At 43.8% G+C, this 22,683-nt stretch overlaps 1 protein-coding gene across 5 annotated transcripts in view; it reads right to left on the bottom strand.

Moving 5' to 3' along the window:
- Positions 1-22,683, bottom strand: part of LOC146868700 (uncharacterized) — a 133,655-nt gene that overhangs the window by 66,086 nt on the left and 44,886 nt on the right. For all 5 annotated transcript variants that reach the window (XM_085613313.1, XM_085613335.1, XM_085613345.1 and 2 more), the window contains exons 8-9: positions 8,441-8,612; positions 6,828-6,932 (exon numbers count right to left, since the gene is read on the bottom strand). In XM_085613313.1, the coding sequence (XP_085469439.1) occupies positions 6,828-6,932; positions 8,441-8,612 (277 nt within the window). The remainder of the gene's footprint in view (positions 1-6,827; positions 6,933-8,440; positions 8,613-22,683) is intronic.

The following is a 22,683-nucleotide window of genomic DNA, read 5'->3' as shown; positions in this document are numbered from 1 at the left end:
AATGATCATGTGCTGTTTGTGGATGGATCATGCCTGAGAGATGATAATGGTGTGCTTTGTGCAGCATATGCAGTGTGCAAAGTTTCAGAGGTTATGGAAGCATCACCATTGAAAGGAGTAAAATCTGCGCAAGTTGCTGAATTAGTGGCATTGACGAGAGCTTGTGAGATTGGGAAAGATTTGAGAACAACTGTATTGACTGATAGTCAGTATGGGTTTGGAGTGGTGCATGATTTTGGCCAACTGTGGCTACAAAGAGGTTTCTTGACATCGAGTGGAACTCCGATAAAGAATGCTGAGCTGATTGGAAAATTGCTTGAGGCGATACAGCTGCCTAAGGAGTTAGCAGTTGTGAAATGTGCAGCACATGTTTCAGGAGAGGATTTTATCACTGTTGGCAACAGGTATGCTAACGATGTGGCACAGTATTGTGCAAAATTGAATCAATCAATTAACAGGGAGAGAGAAAAGAAAGAAATGTCTTTCCCTTCTGTGATGTTTACTAATGTCCTAGAAACGTGGGATGAAGTAAAACAGTTACAAGATGAGGCAGGAGAAGAAGAGAAACGAGATTGGGTTAAGGCAGGATGTGCTCCAAGAGAAACAGACCATGTTTGGGTCTACAGAGATGGCAGACCAGTGATGCCAAACTCAATTTTGTCGTCAATGGCAAGGATGTATCATGGCCAGGGACATCTGGGGAGGGACGCGATGATTAGGTCCTTTAAACAGACCTGGTATAATGCAAAGTTTAGGACAATTGCGGAAAGCATCTGTCAAAGGTGTTTAATTTGTCAGCAGTTTAACACTGGGAAAAAGACAGTGGTGAGTTTAGGGACAATTGGCAGAGAAGGAGGTCCTTTCACAAGGATGCAAATTGATTTCATTGAAATGCCCCAAGTAAACAGACTGAGGTATGTCCTAGTGGTAGTCTGTTTATTTTCAAGGTGGGTGGAAGCTTACCCGACAAGGAGGAATGATGGATTAACAGTGGCAAAATTACTGTTGAGGGAGTTGATTCCTAGGTTTGGGTTTCCAGTTACAGTTGAATCTGACAGAGGTAGACACTTTCAAAATGAACTCATTAGTTTGATTTGTGAAGCATTAAAAATACAGCAGAAGCTACATTGTGCATACCGACCAGAGGCTTCTGGTGTGGTTGAGCAGATTAATGGCACAATCAAAAACAGAATTGGAAAGATGTGCTTAGCCACTGGCATGAAATGGCCAGATGTTCTGCCTCTAGTCTTGATGACTATGAGATCTACTCCAGACAGAACTACAGGATTGAGTCCGCATGAAATCATTATGGGACGTGCAATGCGCCATGCATTCGTGCCTGTGAATAAGTTGATGACAATAACTGATGACATGATTTTGGATTACTGTAAAGGCCTGGCTGACGCAGTTCATTCTGTGTTTCACCAGGTTGGAGAAGAAGCTACCACACTTGAGAAGAAGCAAGCCCATGATCTGAGTCCAGGTGATTGGGTAAGGATTAAGGTGCACAGAAGAAGAAATTGCTTGATTCCAAGGTGGGGAAGGCCAAGACAAGTTATTCTGACTACAACGACTGCAGTAAAGTGTGCTGGAGTAAGACACTGGGTACATGCAAGTCATACTCTGAGAATTCCAAGTCCGAGAGAGGGAACTGGTGAAGAGTATTATGAAGAGTCAGATTCCAGTGATGGTGAAGATCCTGAAGATACAGAATCAGTGAGAAAAGAAGCAGAGAAAGCTTCAAGAGATTCACTGCGAGTATCAGAAGGGAGATCAGATTCTGATTCTGTGAAAGAGCCTGAAGTTTCAAGTAGCAGTGGAGGAAAAAGAAAAGAAAAGAGGAAGCACATTGAGACTACTCCTGAATCAGAAGAGGAGGAGATTGAAGAGCCACTTGAGATTATTCTTGAAGAAACAGGGTCAGAAGAAGATAGAGAGGGACAGATTGCGGAAGACCCCCGAGGAGGTGTAGGGAACATTGATGAGGAGCTAGGTAAAGGGACAAATAGACAGCAAGAAGATTGCGTGTCGGAGACCCGAGGAGGGACAGAAGTAGGGAAGTCTCAAATAGTGGTGAAAGAATTTGTGAAAGAAAAGAAAACTGCTAAGAAACGAAAGCAAAAGGCAATTGAAACAGAATCGGATGATGAGAATGAACAAACAGAAGGTCGAGTTCTGAGAAAGAGAACTTCGATTGGAGAAAGGAGTGTTAAGGAAAAACGGAAAAAGGTTGTGAAAGGAGATCGTTGGCCTAACAACAGAGTGAAAAGACTGAGATACAGGATAATAAGAGCAAATACATCGGGAGCTGAACAAGTGAATGAGGTATCCAGTCAAACTTCAAAGGCTGAAGAAGAAGGATCAAGAAGAACAAAAGAACCAGTAGAAATAAAAAGAGTTAAAAGACCCAACCAAAAGTACAGATCACCGGAATGGTCTTATGTGACACTGTCTGAAGAAGGAAAAGAAGAAACAGTGACTCAAGATAATCCGGAAGTGGTCTTGAGAGAAGTGGTTGAGGAAAATACTGGTGAAATTCTGAAAGTACTCTTGACTGACATCAGAGAAAAGTCAGATACTGAGGATTCTGACGTTGGAGATTTGATACAATTTGATGTTGAAGAAATTGGAGTGAAAAATGATGAGTATCCAAACTGAGTAAAAAGGATTCACTTGGACTAAGTGAACGGAAGGATCTTTGAAGAAGCTGAAGAGTTTGGAACAAACGTTGGAGATTTGAAGTTCTAATTACTGTAGTGGAGTAGAAGTTAAAGCAGAATGGCTAACATAGAGAATAACCCAAATAGATGTGCCTTCTTTAGAGGGTGGTGCAGGATGTGCTGCTGTTGTACTGGAATATTAATGCTTCTATGGGGTATTTTAGTTTTATTAGTTACTTTTAAGGTTGAATTTGGAATGGATACAGAAAACATGGCTATTATAGAGAAGAATTCACAAAAAGTAGTTCCAATTAGTAGTAGTTACATACACAAAGATAGGTCAATTAACAATTTTTCTAGTAATGTTTTTTCTAAACTGTTATATGAATATGTGAAGACAATGGAAGTGAGGGATTGCTATGTCTGCATGCAATTACCTGCATCCGTTTCAGAGGGTGTTACTTATCACCATTTACCAGCTACATATGGTATTTCTTGTAGTATTTTAAGTAGTGTTTTTTATTTGTTAGGGAAAATAGATTATAACATGTCTAACAGAGATAGTATTTTTGGGCATTTGCCAATGAACAAAGAGCTGAATCCAGCTAAAGAAGCTAACACTTTTGGTGAGATTTTTATTGAAGAAAAAGGACTAACATTAGATTACATTTTTAAGAATAATTTAACTTGCAGTTTGAAAGAAGAGGAGAAAGCTTTCCTGGATATGGTAGAGGAAAGGAGAGTGAACATGCATGAGAAAGCAGGGAAATATGAAGTGAGTGAGACAATTTGGGACATTGAAATGGGAAAAGAGTTGAGAAATGGGGCTAGTCCAACTTTGGCTCTAGATGCACCGCAGAAGGGTAAACTATGCATTACCAGAAGGAGATCCCAATATGATACATATTTTGTAGGGACTAGTGAGTGCCATGATACATACTTCGTTGCGACTGGTTGGGGTTTCAGAGGTGGAGAAGATACTATTTTTCCAGGAGTGTACTATGTGTGTGGGAACAAGGCTTATTACAAGTTGCCTGACCATTGGTATGGCACATGTTATGTGGGTTTGGTTTTTCCTAAAATTTTTCATACAGATAGGATAAGTGATGTAGAAGATATTAACCTATTAAAACGTTTTAAGAGAGAAACTTGGTCTGAAATTGTGGGTGATATTTTTGGGGTTTTGATTCCAGCAGTGGGAATTTCTTTAAATGCTTATGGAATTCGGAAATTGTCCACAGTGGTTGATAGTTTATCGACAAATACCGCAGGAGGATTTCTTTTGGTAAATACGGAGTTAAGTGCCGTACGTGCCATGTCTATGCAAAATCGACTTGCCCTTGATATTCTTTTGGCTAAGGAGGGTGGAGTTTGTGGAATTTTGAAAGTTCAACATTGTTGCACTTACATTCCTGATGAAAGCAGAGACCTGAAGGTCTATATAAAAAATATTACTGATTTACATGAAGATTTAGTACCACTTGAAACTGGGAGTTTATGGACTAAACTAGCTAATAAGATGATAGCTGTTAAGGATTTTATTGCAAAAATAGGTAGTACTATCGTAGGTAGAATATTGTTTCCCTTGTCTTGTATAATTGTTGCTTTGCTGATACTGAGATTGGTGTGTGTGTGTTATAAAAACAGGAGAGGGAAAGAGAAAATTTTAAAAAATAAGAAATCGAATAATTCGAAAAGAGAACCAGAAGAAATTGAATTAGAAGAATTGAGGGAGAGTGTTTATTTAGAGACTAAGAGAGATGATGAAAGAGTGACTGGTGTTTAATGTTGTGTAAGGGGAAAAGACATTTCCGATTTCTCCTAAAAATGGGACTAAATTTTCACTAATTTTTTTAAGAATTGAGGGAGAGTGTTTATTTAGAGACTAAGAGAGATGATGAAAGAGTGACTGGTGTTTAATGTTGTGTAAGGGGAAAAGACATTTCCGATTTCTCCTAAAAATGGGACTAAATTTTCACTAATTTTTTTTTTGGGGTTTATTTGGTGATAAAATCACCAAAGGGGGGATTGCTGGAGCAGAGTTTTCTGTTAGAAAATTCTGGGGCTTTTGAAGCTCTGGCATGTCTATGCGTTTTATTAATTATTAATAATTAACAACTAATTATTAGTCTTGTGCAAGTGTGTTTCACTAATCAACCTGTTTGTCCTAACACAAGAGAAGGTTACACGAGGGTTAGCATGCGTGTGCTGTTTTTCGTATTTACAATAACGTGCAAGTTTTTCATGTTTAAACGTTGCTGTGTGCTATTTATTTTGAGCACAAAATGCTGTCTGAATTAATGCTTTATATGTCGCAATGCTAGATAAATGCATACACATAAGGGTGTTAGTGGGGTTAACACTGTTTAATCATTATGATGTAGTAATCTTTATTTTGTCTCTTTAATTAAAGATGGTCTATTGTGGCCTATGGAGGCCTTTATGAAAATAACTGAGAATAATTTGAAGCCTGGCTGAGCTGTGGTGCAGGCAAAATCTGTGATGTGACAAGGGAGACCCCTGCTGGAGTTCAGTTAACAGAAAAACTGACGGTAGTCCTTATATGGAAATTTCCGGGAGGACATCAGCAAGCTTGGAGGATCTCCAAAAGAAATGATGTGTCCTTGGTGAACAATGAACCTCAGAAAGAACATTGTGCTAAAGCCGGTTTGCCGAGGGAAATGAGCGAGATGGATACTTTAATAGTTTCTAGTTCTTGGTTCCTGTTCCGTGTTTTGCGTATTATGACTTTTCCTGAGCGGAGATTTCAAGATGTTGCAAAGTTACATCCCTTCCTTTTCGTTCTGCTCAGTGATACAGTTTTACTTGTCAAATTCATGTGGGTTTTCATTGTATTTTGCATTATAAAATGTTAGCTTAGGGAGGGCTCTCCCCGCACTTTCTTTCGTCGCCTTGCTGCGTGAACTTGCGTTGCTGAGGACTGATGCTAAGGACCTTATCCTGAAAAGACTTTTGAGAGACTGGTCCTGACCCGTTCTGACACTAGTTAGAATAGGTAACTATGAGAAATGATTTATTCTGATTTTATTCTGACTAATTTTAGATAAAGCAATATAACTTTTAAACATGGTATTGGTTGTTTCTTTTCTTGTTGTTTATTGAATACTTTTTGATTATTGTTTATAGATTGTTTATATTATGTTAGGCAACCACTAAACTGGTCCTATCGCCTAGATATAGATGCAGGGTGCTTTAGGAGTTTTCTTCCCACAGGTTTGCTGCTGGTAGAGTATTGGATCGTATGTTAGTGAAATGGGCCCTAGTGTATGATGAATGTATATGCGTGTAACTGTGAAATTACTCTATCTGTGGTAGTGGGCATATTTTAGGTACCCTGATCTGTATCAAAGGTAACGCGTCACGTTTGACTTGTGCAACTACCAATAAACCACTTACTGCATCCTAGATGGTCTGTGTCATTTTCTGCGCCTGGATGCGCATTGAAGAAACTGGAGTATATATATACACACACACGTACATATACACACGATATCCTTTCAAGACTAGGGTGTCGCATAAATTATGCAAAAAAGAATCACAGAAGTGTATTTTTCTTGCAAAAGTTTGGTAGCAATACAGAAAAAATGGCTGACCAGAATTACACCAAATTTTGCAAAAATGTATATTTCTTTTGGGAATTAACTTGGCAAAAAAATGTTTATGGACCCCTCATTGTTCCCAGCCCCCATTTAACGGATCACCCCCAACACATTCCAGTCAGGAGCTGAGTTGGTTGAACCTTTTTCGGGGGAATATTTTGTAAAGTTCATCAAACGAAGCCAAAGTTATTAGCGAAACAAAAAATGGTCTTCCTATCGAAACTGTGACCTAACGTATAACCACACAGTGGCGACTGCCATCCTAATACCCTACCCACATACTTAGATGTCTGACTTTTTATATTTCAAAAAAAGGGAATCAAAAAAGGTGGAAAATCCGAAGTCTGGGATTCAAAATATTGGCAACCTAAAACAATGGACTCACAATTTGGGGGGTGGGGGGGAATACCACAGGCATGAAGCCTGCAGTTGAATTATCACTGTCATCCCTATGAGCCTATCTTTTACAATACTATGACATATACTCTGGCAAAAGGGAATATCAGGTAACAGTGTAATAGCTACACTTAGTATATAGAGCTCTTACCACTGAGCAGTGATCCATGCAGCATTTCAATGTACTCAATTCTGCAATGGGCTTCAGGAGACCCATGGCGCGTCTACCCTTAGTCCGCTCAACTCTCTCACGTTTCTGCAGAAGACAAAATGCATTCATTATTGTTGGTAAATTGTACATGCTTTAACCTTGGTATGCTAATCTTTGGTGACGATGTTAAACTTGCCAACAAATGGAAACAGATCTTTGAGATTGTAAGAATCATGGGGCACATCGAACAGGTGATACTTTCACAAACACTGCTCTACATTATTATGCTTTTAAATCACCTTCCTTATATTTCGGACCTGATCTGGGATCACACCAGTGATGTCATCAATGATAAAATTTAACATGTCATGAGTGATGTAATATGTTAAGTCGTAAACAGTGCATGGTGGGGGTACAAGGTATAATTTACTCCAACTATAACTAGTGAATTTCATTTTTTTTTCTAAACATTAGTTTTTATCTAATTTCAGCACTTAACTTTAACATGACTGACCTTTTTTCAGTGAAAAAAAAAATATATATGTATACATATGTGTGTGGGTGTTTGTGTGTGTACCTATATGCATACACATATGTATAGATATATACACACACACACACACACACACACACACACACACTGAAACCACTGAAATTCAACAGTTATAGTTATCTCAAGTAACTTTAACTCAAGCTGTAAAGTAACTATAACTTGTGCCCTTGCCATGCACACTGTTATCAACAATGTAATTTCAGATGTCTTTAGGGATGTTATCAATGCAGTCATTTAACAGGTCAAGAATGATGTAATATGTGAGCAGTGCATGGCAAGGGTGTAAGTTATAGTTACTTCAGGACACAAGTTATAGTTGCTTCAAAAAACTATAACTGGTGAATTTCAGTGGTTTTGTTGCATTCGTACTGCCAATAACCTTGATAAGAGTTTTGAGCACAAACAGAAGCATGAGAAACTATGGGAAAGGCAAGTGTTTGGGCATATGATTGTTTCAATTATACTGTAAGGTTTTGCCACAGCTTTTATTTCAATAGATATGGTACAATATGAATGTAAATCAACATCTGCGCTGACCAGAGACCTGACACAGGATATGGTGGACTTACAGAATTGTTTAGGTCCAAGCTCACTGTAGTGTTACCCTGCCCCAGGTTTGTGACGGAAGGGCTTGTGATGCGAACCCAAAAACGTGCACAATGGGCATTGTGATGCAGTGCATTTGCAAATAGATTGTCGAGTGGGTAAACCTTTGACGTGGGTAACTCAAGGAACTGAAGGCATCCATATGCTTTGTTAGCAATGGCAATACTAGGTTTGTCAGAAATAAGGAGAAAGTGAAACTGCAGCCAGGATCCTGAGAGTCTGACAGCCATCAAGCCCTCTCGTAAGAATGCAGGGAGCTCAAATGCCAATCACAGTGAGCACAGCCTGTGTAATGTAACCGTAGATTGGTCATAGGCATTGGTTCAATACACACTTCATGTTTACATTGAAGAAACCCTAGTACAGTGATGACAGTAATACGGCTAGTGTTGTCATCTTGCTTCGTTACATACCAAGGTCAGTCAGCACTTCCATCGTCCAGCATTCTATGTACCTGAGGATCTGTCTTTCGCTTTTTGTGCAGGTAGTTATTGGAATATCCTAAGATCCTCTGCACAGCTTTCTCACATAATTTTGGTCCGTGGCGCAACTCTTTACGGTTCTTCAGCACAAATTCATCAAAGGCTTTGGATCGCCTGGGTCCACCTCCTAATCCACTTCCCTTTCTGTGGAGATAAACAACAGTCTGATAAATCCTAAAGCTGTGCAATTGAAAGTCTTTCTGAACAAGTAAATCAATAAGAAGGCACATGAGAGTTGTCAAAAAAAAGGAGGGATTTTTTTTATAAAGCTGCTTACAGATTTAAAGGCCAAAGGGTACTTGGCAAATGGAGCCATATCAACAGAAAATGCATGCCAATGTATTTTTCAGTAAGATAAGCTATTTAAGATGCTATGCACCACATTCGCCAAACCTTTAAAATGTTGCAAAGGAAAAAGGAGTAAGCCCTGTTCCATCAGACAGACAAATTACAATGTCTCAATGCCTCATTGTGAAATCTGATTTGGGTTAACGATCATCATTGTAAACCAGCAGAGACCAGGGGCCTGACTCCCATTCTAATGAAGCCCAATGTATTTGTGTAAGTGTACAGAGCTTTCCAAGCTTCCCACCAACGGAGAGCTGATTGCACAGAAGCTTGTGCCAATGTCGAGAGCGCAAATGTTTGACAGAGGTATAAGAAGCTGTTCCCCTCGAGGACACTAGTTCCAATGTTGGTAGTAATCAATGTTGATCAACACCTGGTTATGCTGTCAAAATCCACTTCACAAGTGTCAGGTTGACAATACTTGGCCAACTTGCTCAGAGTCTCAGCTGAAGATCTAGGGACCAGAATCTCCATCTTAATCGTACCATCCTTGGAAGAGCTGAACCATGCATGACATGAGTGAACGACTGCCAAAGAAAAGTGTGAATGATCTATTACACAAGTACGTCTGGATACGGTGACCGCCTCTTTGCAAGAGAAGGTGCTCAGAATGCTAATACTCTCCTGTAATGGTTATGTAGAAGCGTTAATGCACCTAGTCAGGGTTAACGCCAAGGTAAAGTCAATGCAATAATCAACAGAAGTAGGAATGGTGAAAGCAGGACTGATGAGATACTGACACGAAAGGAAGCCCCCCAAAACAAGAGAAAATGCCAAACAGAACCCCATGAGACTGGTAAATTAATGACGGCAGACATAAAATATTTACAACGGAAAACCCATAAGTTGTCAAAAATATCAAGCAGTTAGCAGCACGATCAATATACTGAGAATTGGAACACAACATGAAATGCAAACTCACGAATAAAACAGGAACGCTTGAAGTCGACTACTACTAATCTGTGTTAAACCAGCTGTTGCAAGAAGCCATGTCCGTACTATTCAGACAACACACTTCCAGGTCTTGGCCAAAGATCTGCAAGCATTCATGGCTCCTTTTTTTGCCAAGTAATGTGCTGCTTTTACCTGTGGCTTTGAGACACAGACAAAAAAGGCGGGATTCTCCTTTGCATCAGGTCAATGTAATGCAAATGGTACAATAGTTTGAATTCATTCATTTATTCATTCAACATAGCCATTCCTTAAATGCATCAATCCTTCCTCTCACAGCATCATAATGAGAGGAGGAACACAATCTATCTTCTACATATTTTATATGCTTTGGTGCCTTCATTTGTATAAAATGTGATTGTATAAATCACAACAGAATGAAGGCAGCCTCTGCATATTTTCACGATTGCCTATTGTATACTTTATCACCTCGTCAGGAAAGCTAAAGCAAAACCGGAATATTCAAATTGCAAATCAGGACCCATTGTTAGCTGGACACTGCAGGAGAAGCCTTAAACATTTGTAAACTTAGCCACAGCACCTGGTTTAATTAGCAGTCTATTTGTGAAAACTAATGTAACCCTCAACTTTCTCAATTTAGTTAGGGTCCGTTGTTACCTGAACAAAGCAGGATCAGCTCGGAAAATCTACAAATATAACCGCTCCTTATTGTGTGATTAACAGTCTGTTCATGAAGCAGAACATTTTTCATGAAAATCAGGGCCCATTAGTAGCTCTGCATTTCTAGCAGTGGCATTGGTGATCTGTACTTTTTTGGCTAGAATATGTGATCTAGGGAGCATATATATATCCAACTCCTGGCCCGTCAGTGACTCAACGGGTACGGTCCTCTTATACGCTTCAAGAAATGCACAACTCCAATGTTCCTTCATCGCAGTGCCGTGATTTATTCACACAAATTATAAACTCCAAAGCTGTTCAGGCATAATGCCTGATATATATATATCTATATATATATTCACTGAAAAAACCATAGGTTTCACACATGTTATAGTTAGCGGAAATTTTAATGATAAAAAACCAATGAAATTCCCCCGTTATAGTTAGTGCAGGCAACTATAACTCACGCGACCGCAATCCTCTGCTGATGCTAATACTGTATTTAGACACTTATTTGCCCATGTCTTCTTCCATACATTTTTAGCTATACATATATTACAAATATTTTTTTTTCATAAAGACACATATGTCATCAGCAGAAGATTGCGGTCGCGTGAGTTATAGTTGCCTGCACTAACTATAACGGGGGAATTTCATTGGTTTTTTATCATTAAAATTTCCGCTAACTATAACATGTGTGAAACCTATGGTTTTTTCAGTGAATTTGCAAGGTTTTTTAAATGCTAATTCCTAACTATAACGTGTGTGAAACCTATGGTTTTTTCAGTGAATTTGTACGGTTTTTTAAATGCTAAGTTACTTTACGCCATTCGTGGCGTGCGCGCCCACTTAACGCAGTTCGTTCCGTGCGCGCACGGTGGGCACGCGGTGCGCTACGCGCACCGCGTGCCCACGTTACGCTAGATGGGCCATGTACGCACGATGCGCTTCGCGCACCGTGCGCACATGGAGGACATATGATGCACTTCGTTTTGAAAGGTAATATTTTAATTTTTCGTATATGTTATAAGCCATGCACAAATGGTGCCCTTCGGGCACCATTTGCACACGGGGTGGAGAGAGTGTGGATAATTTTTTTTTTTATTATTATTTTTTTTAATATTTTAGTTTAACTCATCTTTAATAAGCCATGCGCAATTGGTGCCCTTCGGGCACCAATTGCACACGGGCTGGGGAGAGTGTGGATAATTTTTTTTTTTTTATAATTTTTTACCGTACGCGTACGGTAAGCGTAATCGGCGAAATTAGCGAAAAAATAAAAATTCCGTTTTTGGCCTTGGGGGATCTTGGGGGACTCCCTCAACATTGCTATGTGTGTGGGAGCTGTCTAAACAGCCCCTTTACATGTTTTTGTGCTTTATATTTTAAACATCACTCTCAGTGCGAGAGAGAAAATGGCGGCCGCCGCTTCCTGGTTTCGGCCGATTCGAATGTTTACTAAGATCTAAGAGCCAATCAGAATCGCGCTCGCGCACGCCACCGTACGCGTACGGTAAGCGTACCGTAAGCGCACCGTAAGCTGGCTCAGATATATATATTGATTTAAAGGCTATTTTCTCAGAATCTACTGAACAGATTTACACCAAACCTACAAAAGGCACTTCCTTGACCTGAGGACTACCTCTCTGCCAAATTTCTAGTAATTCTGTTCAGCCGTTCGGGCTGTAGCCCTGTCTAAAGGTCCTATGGAAAAATGCATGGGAAAAACGCGTTTTGGGACCCCACTTTTATCTCAGCCCCCGCTTGACGAATCCCCCCGAGACTTTCAGGGAAGGAGCGGAGCGTAGCGCCCCACCTATTTTGAAAAATTCGCGAGGATTCGTCGACCGGCGCCAAAGTTATTCAAAATAGAATGTTGCGGATTTCCTATGGAAACGTGGTCCTAACTATAACTACCTACTGGCGACCGCCAGTAGGTAATATATATATATATATAGATATATATATATATATATATATATAGATAGATAGATAGATAGATAGATAGATAGATAGATAGATAGATATATCTTGTATATGTAAAATAAAATGTATATTTCTAATATTCTAAAATAAAACACATTGGGAAAGGAACAAGTGTTCTCCATGTCTGTATTAACTACTCTGGTGCTGGATCTGAAACATTGTTACACTTTCATTTTCTAAAACTTCCTGTTGAAAGTCATTTGAATTCTGCAAGCTTAATAAATCATCGAACATTACGAAAAGAATGTAATTTGTCTATTTAGCCCTCTAAATCGTATCAGTTTGTAGTCTTTATATTAAAATGTTATTGTTGCAGTTAATTGTTTCAAATCTGAAAAGATTGTGTTCATATTGAATGTATTATTATTACCTTTAGGCCACGGCCAGGCCAAACATGCTGCATACTTTTCAAAAGACATTAACATTTTATAAATTAGCATTGCATTAATTCTTTGGAAAACATTTTTATAAATCGCACAAGAACACGGCCCAATCTATAAATCAGCATTTTAAAAAAAATCACTTTCTATTGTTATGCTATAAAATGTCAATATTGCATTCAATACTTATCATTCGTTGTAATACCTATCAATTCACTGTTCCTGTATCTCAATCAAAAAATGTAGCTAGACCCATCTAAACCCTACGATTTTGAAATTTAAATGGGCAGAGAAAACAGATTAGTATGCAGACGTTTTTACATCCATTGGAAGAATGTAGTGGGCACACTCAGATTTTGAGGATTATTATGACGCAACAGCGGCTAGGTAGTCGCAGTGGCTGCTGGAGACCAGCCTAGCAGCTTCTTTTAATAACTGCTGGTTTATATTAAAGGTGGGAGATTGTGAGAAGTTGGCCTGGTATATGATGTTCACTAGTTAAAGTGACCACCTTGTACCATGCCAAGCAACCCTTATGGTGTGGTTGTAAGTCAACCTTTTTGGACCAGCTGCCCTAGTGGTAGCGTAGGCTAAGCAGTCTTTGAGGCTAAACTCGTGAAACGTGTTAAGCAGGCTGTTTTACCAAATGTAACCCCCCTTTATACCAATGAAAGGACACCACACAGATATATATTGAAAATATATATGTATTTATTTCTCAAAGTATCCCCTAGACTCTTTATGAGCACAGGAGCACACATCGTTAAACAAGAATACGTTAGAATACACAGAAGTTGCACTTTATATGGATAGGCTCTGGTGGCCACTCGAACCATATACTAAAATAGTGGTATAAGTACCACGAACAGGAAAGGGAAAAGGCCTAGGGCCTCTAGAATCGCTGGGCCTACAAGGAGCTAACTTTAGTTAGTGACCAGGAGGTCCACGGGTTGCGTGTGCAGAGCAAACAGTCACACGCGGGCTCCCATAGGTTTTCAATGGGTGCGTAAAAGTTACAAAGTTACTGCAAAAAGGATCTTCCGGATGGACTATGAACTCAAGATTGGAAACACAGACACTAGAGATGTTACTCTACACTTGGGCACCGGAGTGCCAGCTTTACCTCACCCACAGGAAGCGGGTGCATAGGTCTCGAAGTGCGTCGGGTTTCTTCTATCTGTTCAATGGAGCCTGAAGACAAAGATGCTGAAGGGGGTCGGCCCGGAAGAGATGCGGTGGATCCCAGAGTGGATCGGAGTTGTAGAAGACCTGTAAGCAGAGGGGACAGTGTTCACAGTCACTAGCCAGTGACCAGCGTGGCACCAGGTGAGTACCAGGCGATGTCAGGTGCAAACAGGAGGAAGGGTGCAGCTTGTATCTGCAGCCACGCGGTCCCTGAAGGTCGACGACGTCCAGGAGTCGGTTCACGAGCTGTCCCACGCAGGCTCTCGCTGTCGGCGGTGTCGGCGACTTGATCGAAGCAAACAAGCCTTGGCAAAAGCAATTGTTGTGGAAAACGAAATAAGCTGATGGTTCTGACCAGCAAGGTCAGAGGGACTGCTCCTTTGGAGGGGAGCAAGGGCCAGTCTGGAGCAACCAGACCAGCGGTGTAGTTCTTGAAGTTCGTCGCCAAGATGGCCACTAGCCAATGGGCCAGCAGCCGGTTAGGCGCGTCGAGTGGCAAAATGCAGAGGGGCCTCACGCAGATCGTGGAGATGCTGGAGGGCTCACCTTTGGTGCAGATGCTGCTCGGGTGTTGGGCTTCTCAGGACCCAAAGCACAACTTGGAGGGAGCCTCGGTTGTCGCGCTTGCAGCTTGTCGTGGTCTTTTCAAGATGGCTGGCTCCACGTGTCTCGGTGCCTCCACGGGTTCCTTCTTTTCAGGGACTGTGGATCGGGCGGTGAGAGGTCTGGAGGTCCAGGTCTTGTCAGTCTCTGGGCTCGGGCTCCGGCGGGAGGCGGCGGCAAAGCAGACGTTGATTCGCTGGATGGTGCTTGCGTTAGCAAGGTGGTCACTCCCTGACCACAGGGGAGATTGGCTTCAGTCCTCTGTGCGGCAGAGCGTCGAAGTTCCCGTCTTCTTCTTGTAGTTAAGTTGATTCCAGGATGTCTAAAGTCTTAGGACACAGCTCCTACCTTTATTCGGATTCTAGGGGCCGGACTACCTGCTAGGTCCCTCCCTAAGGGTGGGACCAGGAAGGGGGGTGGTTACACCCCCAATCCTTTGTCCAGCTCGCCCCAGGTCCAGGGCTGGTGTGCCCCAGGACCGGTTTGAACTGGCATATGCACCGAGGCTCCTTGTGAGCCTCAGGCATGTCTGGTTCCTTTCAAGCCCTACCTGACCAATACACAAAATCCTGTCTGGGGTGGTGCACGCACCTCCCCTGGCAGGAAACCCTTTGTCCACACCTCCCAAGCTGGAAGGACTCCCAGCAGCAGGAGGGCAGACTTGTGTCTGGTGGCAGCATCCATTTTGTGGAGCTGAGGCTATGTCTGATTTTACCCGGGTTTCAGGTACTGTACATGTCGTGTCCCTCTAGAAGGGTGGAATGCTAACCCCGTCGCCAGAATTGGCGAGGGGTTAGTATTCCAATTCGTATGACACCTTACTCGACATGTTTTGATAAAGCCAAACCAAAGATAGCATTTAACCGCGAGGTTCATAATGCACTTAAGAGTATATGGTATGACGATATCTGGAAACAGTAGAAGGAAGTTGTTCCGACCACTGCAGACAGGCTCAGCTCATGCCAGAGCACCATCTCACATGGAACCAAGCACTCTGCCTTCAGGATTGTCAAGGCCTACTATAGGAGTGGCTGATAGGTTACCATGTGTTCCATTTAAGGTTAGGTATAGGTATACTACACCTAAGTAAGAGGTGGTTACACCAACTTACCCCAGCTGAGTGATCAGCCAGTTGTGTCAAATTTGTTAGGCCAGGCCAGGGGTGGCACAATACATGCTTCAGCCCCTGGTAGGCCTTGGATACACCAATGCCCTGGGTACCTAGTGTACACTGGTACAGGGGCTCACAGGGTGATCCACTTCCAATTGGTTATGCACCTAGGGTGCATAGTGTATATTTAGTAGAGAGAACAGCAGGCTGGGGGTCTGATTGGCAGGCCCACAGCCTCAATATGTCAAAAACCAGTGAAGCAAAAAGCAAAAATTTGGGGTGACCATAGGATAGCAGACCCTACTCTCCTACACAACCCCCCCCAAACGCAGGGACATTAAACTAGCCTTGACCAGTCTCGTCTTCATGTCCTAAGTGGAAGTACCTGGAGAGACCATCTGCATTCCCATGGTCAGTACCTGGCCGGTGCTCCACTGTAAAGTCCATCCCCTGTAGGGAAATGGACCACCTAAGCAGTTTGGGGTTTTCACCCTTCATCTGATTTAGCCACAAGAGGGGCTTATGGTCGGTCTGAATCTTGAAGTGAGTGCCAAACAAGTATGGCCTCAGCTTCTTCAGGGCCCACACCACAGCAAAGGCCTCCCTCTCAATAGCTGACCAATTCTTCTCTCTGGAGGTCAACCTTCTGCTAATAAAAACAATGGGTTGGTCTTGACCATCTACATTAAGTTGTGACAGCACAGCTCCCACACCTAACTCAGAAGCATCTGTTTGGACAATAAACTCTTTGGAGTAGTCAGGACTTTTCAGGATAGGTGCAGAGCACATGGCCTCCTTCAGGTCATCAAATGCCTTTTGACAGCTTACTGTCCACTGAACCTTTTTGGGCATCTTCTTGGATGTCAGATCATTAAGAGGAGTCACAATGGACCCATAGTTCTTAACAAACTTCCTGTAGTACCCAGTCAAGCCCAAGAAAGCTTGAACTTGAGTCTGGGTGGTTGGAGGAGACCAGTCCTTGATGGATTGTATCTTACTCTCCAGTGGTTGAACTTGGCCTCCACCTACAAGGTGGCCCAAATACACAACCTTACTCTGCCCTATCTGGCACTTAGTAGCCTTGATAGTGAGGCCTGCCCTTTGCAGAGCCTCAAGAGCCTTCTTCAGGTGGATCAGGTGATCCTCCCAGGTGGAGCTAAAGACAGCAATGTCATCAAGATATGCTGCACAAAAGTCATCCAACCCAGTAAGGACTTGATTCACCAACCTTTGGAAGGTGGCAGGTGCATTCTTCAGACCAAAGGGCATCACCACAAATTGGTAGTGCTCACCTGGGGTTGAGAATGCTGTTTTGGCCTTAGACTCCTCAGCTAATCTGATTTGCCAATAGCCAGCTGTTAAGTCAAATGTGCTCAAAAACTTAGCAGAAGCCAGTTTATCTATGAGCTCATCTGCCCTTGGAATAGGATGTGCATCTGTCCTAGTGACAGCATTGAGTCCTCTGTAATCCACACAGAACCTCATCTCTCTCTTGCCATCTTTGGTGTGAGGTTTGGGGACTAGAACCACTGGGCTAGCCCAGGGGCTCTCTGAGGGTTCAATGACACCTAATTCCAGCATTTTGTGTACCTCAGCCTTTATACAGTCCCTGACGTGGTCAGGTTGTCTGTAAAGCTTGTTCTTTACAGGCAGACTGTCACCAGTGTCCACCACATGGGTCCACCAGTCAGTTTGGATAGGTATCAAGGAAAACATGTGTTGAAATGATTGTAGAACTTCTTGTCTACATTCAGTCTGCCGATGATCAGTGAGGTTGCCTCCAAGGGTCACTCCTTCAACTGAACCATCCTCAGGGTTCTGAGACAACAGGTCTGGGAGAGGGTCACTCTCTTCCTCCTGTCCCTCATCTGTAGCCATGAGCAAGCCCATGTCTGCCCTGTCAACATATGCTTTTAACCTGTTAACATGGAGTACCCTGTGGGGACTCCTGGGAGTTCCTAGGTCCACCAAGTAGGTGACCTCTCCCTTCTTTTCCAGGATTGTATGGGGTCCAGACCATTTGTCTTGGAGTGCTGCTGGGGCCACTGGCTCCAATACCCATACCTTCTGTCCTGGCTGAAACTCAACCAAGACAGCCTTTTGGTCATGCCAAGCTTTCTGTAAGGCCTGGCTTGCCTCAAGGGTTTTGGATGCCTTCTCCATATACTCAGCCATCCTGGAGCGGAGACCAAGTACATAGTCCACTATGTCTTGCTTAGGCTTTTTGAGAGGTAACTCCCATCCTTCCTTCACCAAACACAGTGGGCCTCTTACAGGGTGCCCAAACAACAATTCAAAGGGGCTGTAGCCAACCCCCTTTTGTGGGACCTCTCTGTAAGCAAACAGAAGGCAGGGTAGAAGGATGTCCCATCTTCGCCTGAGCTTTTCAGGTAATCCTTTGATCATACCCTTTAGGGTCTTGTTGAATCTCTCAACAAGCCCATTGCATTGTGGGTGATAAGGAGTGGTGAACTTGTAGTTGACACCACATTCCTTCCACATAGCTGTCAAGTATCCTGACATGAAGTTGGTACCTCTGTCAGAAACCACCTCCTTAGGAAACCCCACTCTGGAGAATACTCCCAGCAGGGCCCTGGCCACAACAGGTGCTGTAGTGGTCCTAAGGGGAATTGCCTCTGGATACCTGGTGGCATGATCCACTACCACCAGTATAAATCTGTGCCCAGATGCAGTGGGAGGATCCATGGGACCCACTATATCTATTCCCACTCTTTCAAAGAGGACCCCCACCACAGTTAGTGGTATCAGGGGGGTCTTTGTTGTGCCACCTGATTTGCCACTGGCTTGGCAGGTCACACAGGAGCGACAAAACTCCTTGGCATCTTCATTCATGTGAGGCCAGTGAAAGTGAGGGACAAGCCTGTCCCAAGTCTTGTTCTGGCCTAAGTGTCCTGCTAAAGGAATATCATGGGCCAAGGTAAGAAGGAAGCCCCTAAATTGCAGAGGTATAACCAACCTCCTGGTTGCACCAGGCTTGGGGTCTCTAGCCTCTGAATAAAGGAGCCCTTCATCCCAATACACTTTATGGGTACCTTGAGCATTCCCAGCAGCCTCAGCAGCAGCCAGCTGTCTGAGGGGTTCAAGAGAGGGACAGGATAACTGAGCCTGCCTCAAGTCAGCCCTTGAAGGTCCCCCTGTCCCCAGAAACTCAACCTGATCAGGTTCAAGCTCTTCAGGGACAGTTCCTTCAGGGTTCTCTAGATCAGCTTCCTGGGAAGGTTGATCATCACTCTGAGGCAGGGGGGAAGGTACAGCCTTAACCCTCCTGTTCGTCTTCTTGGTAGGCGCTTGGTCCATTGTTCCAGGATCCAAGGCCTGTGGTTCAGTAAGGCACTTTTTGGCCTGTGACCTGGTCACAGCAAGGACATGTGGTGATATACCTAACATCTCTGCATGTGTCCTGTACTCCACTTCAGACCATAGAGAACTCTCTAGGTCATTGCCCAACAAACATTCTACTGGGAGGTCTGCACTAACCACAACCCTTTTGAGGCCAGTTACCCCTCCCCATGAGAAGTTAACAACTGCCACACTATGTGAAGTAGTGGCATTGCTGGCATTGATCACCAGGTAATTCTCACCTGGTATGTACTGTCCAGGGTCCACAAAGCCTGGTGTCACCATAGTGACACTGGCACATGTGTCCCTGTAGGCTTGAGCCACTTTTTCATTAATTAAAGGAGTCTGTCTGTACTTGCCCAGGTTACTGGGGCTCACAGTCAGGGACAAATCTATGTCCCCATCACAGATCAGGACTGCCTGGGTCAGGGTTCTGTCTAAGTCAGAATCTCCTTCAGTTCCCATAGTGATTCCCACTACACCCTTTGTCTGGGGACCAACACTGCTAACAGTAGTACTGGGAGCAGGTGCCTTAGGGGCAACAGTGTTGGGGGCTCCACCCTTTTTACAATCACTAGTCCAGTGAGTTGTATTCTTGCAAGAATTGCACCAGGGTTTCTTTTGACCTTCTTTCTTCTTCCCTTTAGGCTGGGACCCACCCTCTTTAGTACTAGTTTGGGGCCCTGTTGAAGACTTCTGGTCTTTAGATTTCTGATCTCCACCCTTTTGGTCTGTTTTCTTCTGATCACCCCCTTGGCCCTGGTTCTGGTTCTTTTGCTTAACCCTGGTTCTGACCCATTTGTCCGCCTTCTTTCCCAATTCTTGGGGAGAGGTCAGATCAGAGTCAACCAAGTGTTGATGCAGTTGCTGGTTCTGACAGTTATTTAAAATCTGTTCTCTCATCATCAAATTGTACAATCCTGTATAATCAGATACCTTACTTCCCAGCAACCAACCCTCCAAAGCCTTAGTGGCACATTCAATGTATTCAGACCAGTCCTGAGTCTGTGTCTTCTGGGTGTCTCTGAACATTAACCTGTACTGTTCAGTGGTTAAGCCTAACCCATCAACTAGGACACTCTTCAGGACTCTGTAGTTTCTGACATCCTCCTCCCTAACAGTGAGGAGTCTGTCTCTGCCTCTTCCTTCAAAGGAGAGCCAGAGGATTGCTGCCCACTGGTCTTCAGGAACCTGCTGCACTTTGCAGGCTCTCTCAAGAGCAGTCATCCATTTGTGGATGTCATCCCCACTTTTGTAGGGGGGCACAACCTTAGACAGGTTCCTATTATCAAAGACCCTATCTTTGTCCTTAGGGACAATGCTGCCACCAGTGGGTATAGACCCACTCTCTTTAGGTCGCCTAGCCTTACTCAGTTTCTCTTCCATCAGAGCTACTTCTAGCTCCTGTTTCCCGATTCTCAGCTGAGCTTCCTGCATTCTGGCCTTATTCTCCCTCCTCTGAGGGGTGGTCATCCTTCTCCTGGAGTGACCTTGAGAGCCTCTAGAGGCATGAGAAGCATTAGATTCACCTGAGTGATTCCTTTGCCTCCCAAGCCCCTGGTTAAGTCCACTAGGGAGATCCAATGGGGTGATCCCATTGTCAGTCCCCAGTAGCCTTAAGTTAGCTGGGCCACGTATAACACTTGGCACTAGGCTAGTTCTCCCTTCATCCTCACTACCTTCTGTATCAGTACCCTTCTCACTTTCATCCTCTGTGGTATGAATCTCATCTAAGGGGTGACTATTGGAAAGGGGTACCTCAGTAGCATCTTCAGAAGGGGGCCTCCTGTTCCAGTCCCTAAGGGGCCTAACTGGGAGGCTTTCCTGAGAGCTTTCTGATCTTCATCAGCCTGTAAAAGCTCTCTGAGTTCAGCAGAAGTAGGATTCTTGGGCTGTTTAAGGCCCCTGATATTTGCCAACTGCCTGAGCTCATTTTGGTTTAGGGTAGCAAAGATGGATGGTGCCCTCTGGGGGTCACTCTCAACAGAGATGGGTACATTGGACCCCTCTGCCCCAGCCATTGCTCTTAAGTGTGGGTGGATGTGTTGCAATCTACCTACTCTTGGGTTTTCCTACTAAACCTATCTAGTAGTTGTAGTCAGGGTGTGCTACTCCCTTTGCTCTACAACAACTAAGTTCAGTAGAACTTAAGTATATCTAATCTTGTTTTATATGTACCTAAAGGTACCTGTATGATCTTTCAATTGGTAACAAAGAGATTACAGAGGTAAAACACAGCAAGCTCAAATCCAACCGCTGCTCACCAATGTGAGAAGTTGGCCTGGTATATGATGTTCACTAGTTAAAGTGACCACCTTGTACCATGCCAAGCAACCCTTATGGTGTGGTTGTAAGTCAACCTTTTCGGACCAGCTGCCCTAGTGGTAGCGTAGGCTAAGCAGTCTTTGAGGCTAAACTCGTGAAACGTGTTAAGCAGGCTGTTTTACCAAATGTAACCCCCCTTTATACCAATGAAAGGACACCACACAGATATATATTGAAAATATATATGTATTTATTTCTCAAAGTATCCCCTAGACTCTTTATGAGCACAGGAGCACAAATCGTTAAACAAGAATACGTTAGAATACACAGAAGTTGCACTTTATATGGATAGGCCCTGGTGGCCACTCGAACCATATACTAAAATAGTGGTATAAGTACCACGAACAGGAAAGGGAAAAGGCCTAGGGCCTCTAGAATCGCTGGGCCTACAAGGAGCTAACTTTAGTTAGTGACCAGGAGGTCCACGGGTTGCGTGTGCAGAGCAAACAGTCACACGCGGGCTCCCATAGGTTTTCAATGGGTGCGTAAAAGTTACAAAGTTACTGCAAAAAGGATCTTCCGGATGGACTATGAACTCAAGATTGGAAACACAGACACTAGAGATGTTACTCTACACTTGGGCACCGGAGTGCCAGCTTTACCTCACCCACAGGAAGCGGGTGCATAGGTCTCGAAGTGCGTCGGGTTTCTTCTATCTGTTCAATGGAGCCTGAAGACAAAGATGCTGAAGGCGGTCGGCCCGGAAGAGATGCGGTGGATCCCAGAGTGGATCGGAGTTGTAGAAGACCTGTAAGCAGAGGGGACAGTGTTCACAGTCACTAGCCAGTGACCAGCGTGGCACCAGGTGAGTACCAGGCGATGTCGGGTGCAAACAGGAGGAAGGGTGCAGCTTGTATCTGCAGCCACGCGGTCCCTGAAGGTCGACGACGTCCAGGAGTCGGTTCACGAGCTGTCCCACGCAGGCTCTCGCTGTCGGCGGTGTCGGCGACTTGATCGAAGCAAACAAGCCTTGGCAAAAGCAATTGTTGTGGAAAACGAAATAAGCTGATGGTTCTGACCAGCAAGGTCAGAGGGACTGCTCCTTTGGAGGGGAGCAAGGGCCAGTCTGGAGCAACCAGACCAGTGGTGTAGTTCTTGAAGTTCGTCGCCAAGATGGCCACTAGCCAACGGGCCAGCAGCCGGTTAGGCGCGTCGAGTGGCAAAATGCAGAGGGGCCCCACGCAGATCGTGGAGATGCTGGAGGGCTCACCTTTGGTGCAGATGCTGCTCGGGTGTTGGGCTTCTCAGGACCCAAAGCACAACTTGGAGGGAGCCTCGGTTGTCGCGCTTGCAGCTTGTCGTGGTCTTTTCAAGATGGCTGGCTCCACGTGTCTCGGTGCCTCCA

Source organism: Triturus cristatus, chromosome 1_2, assembly GCF_964204655.1.
Source record: "Triturus cristatus chromosome 1_2, aTriCri1.1, whole genome shotgun sequence".
Lineage (NCBI taxonomy): Eukaryota > Metazoa > Chordata > Amphibia > Caudata > Salamandridae > Triturus > Triturus cristatus.
Note: the sequence above shows the minus strand (reverse complement) of the source record. Positions and strands in the feature narration are given on the sequence as shown.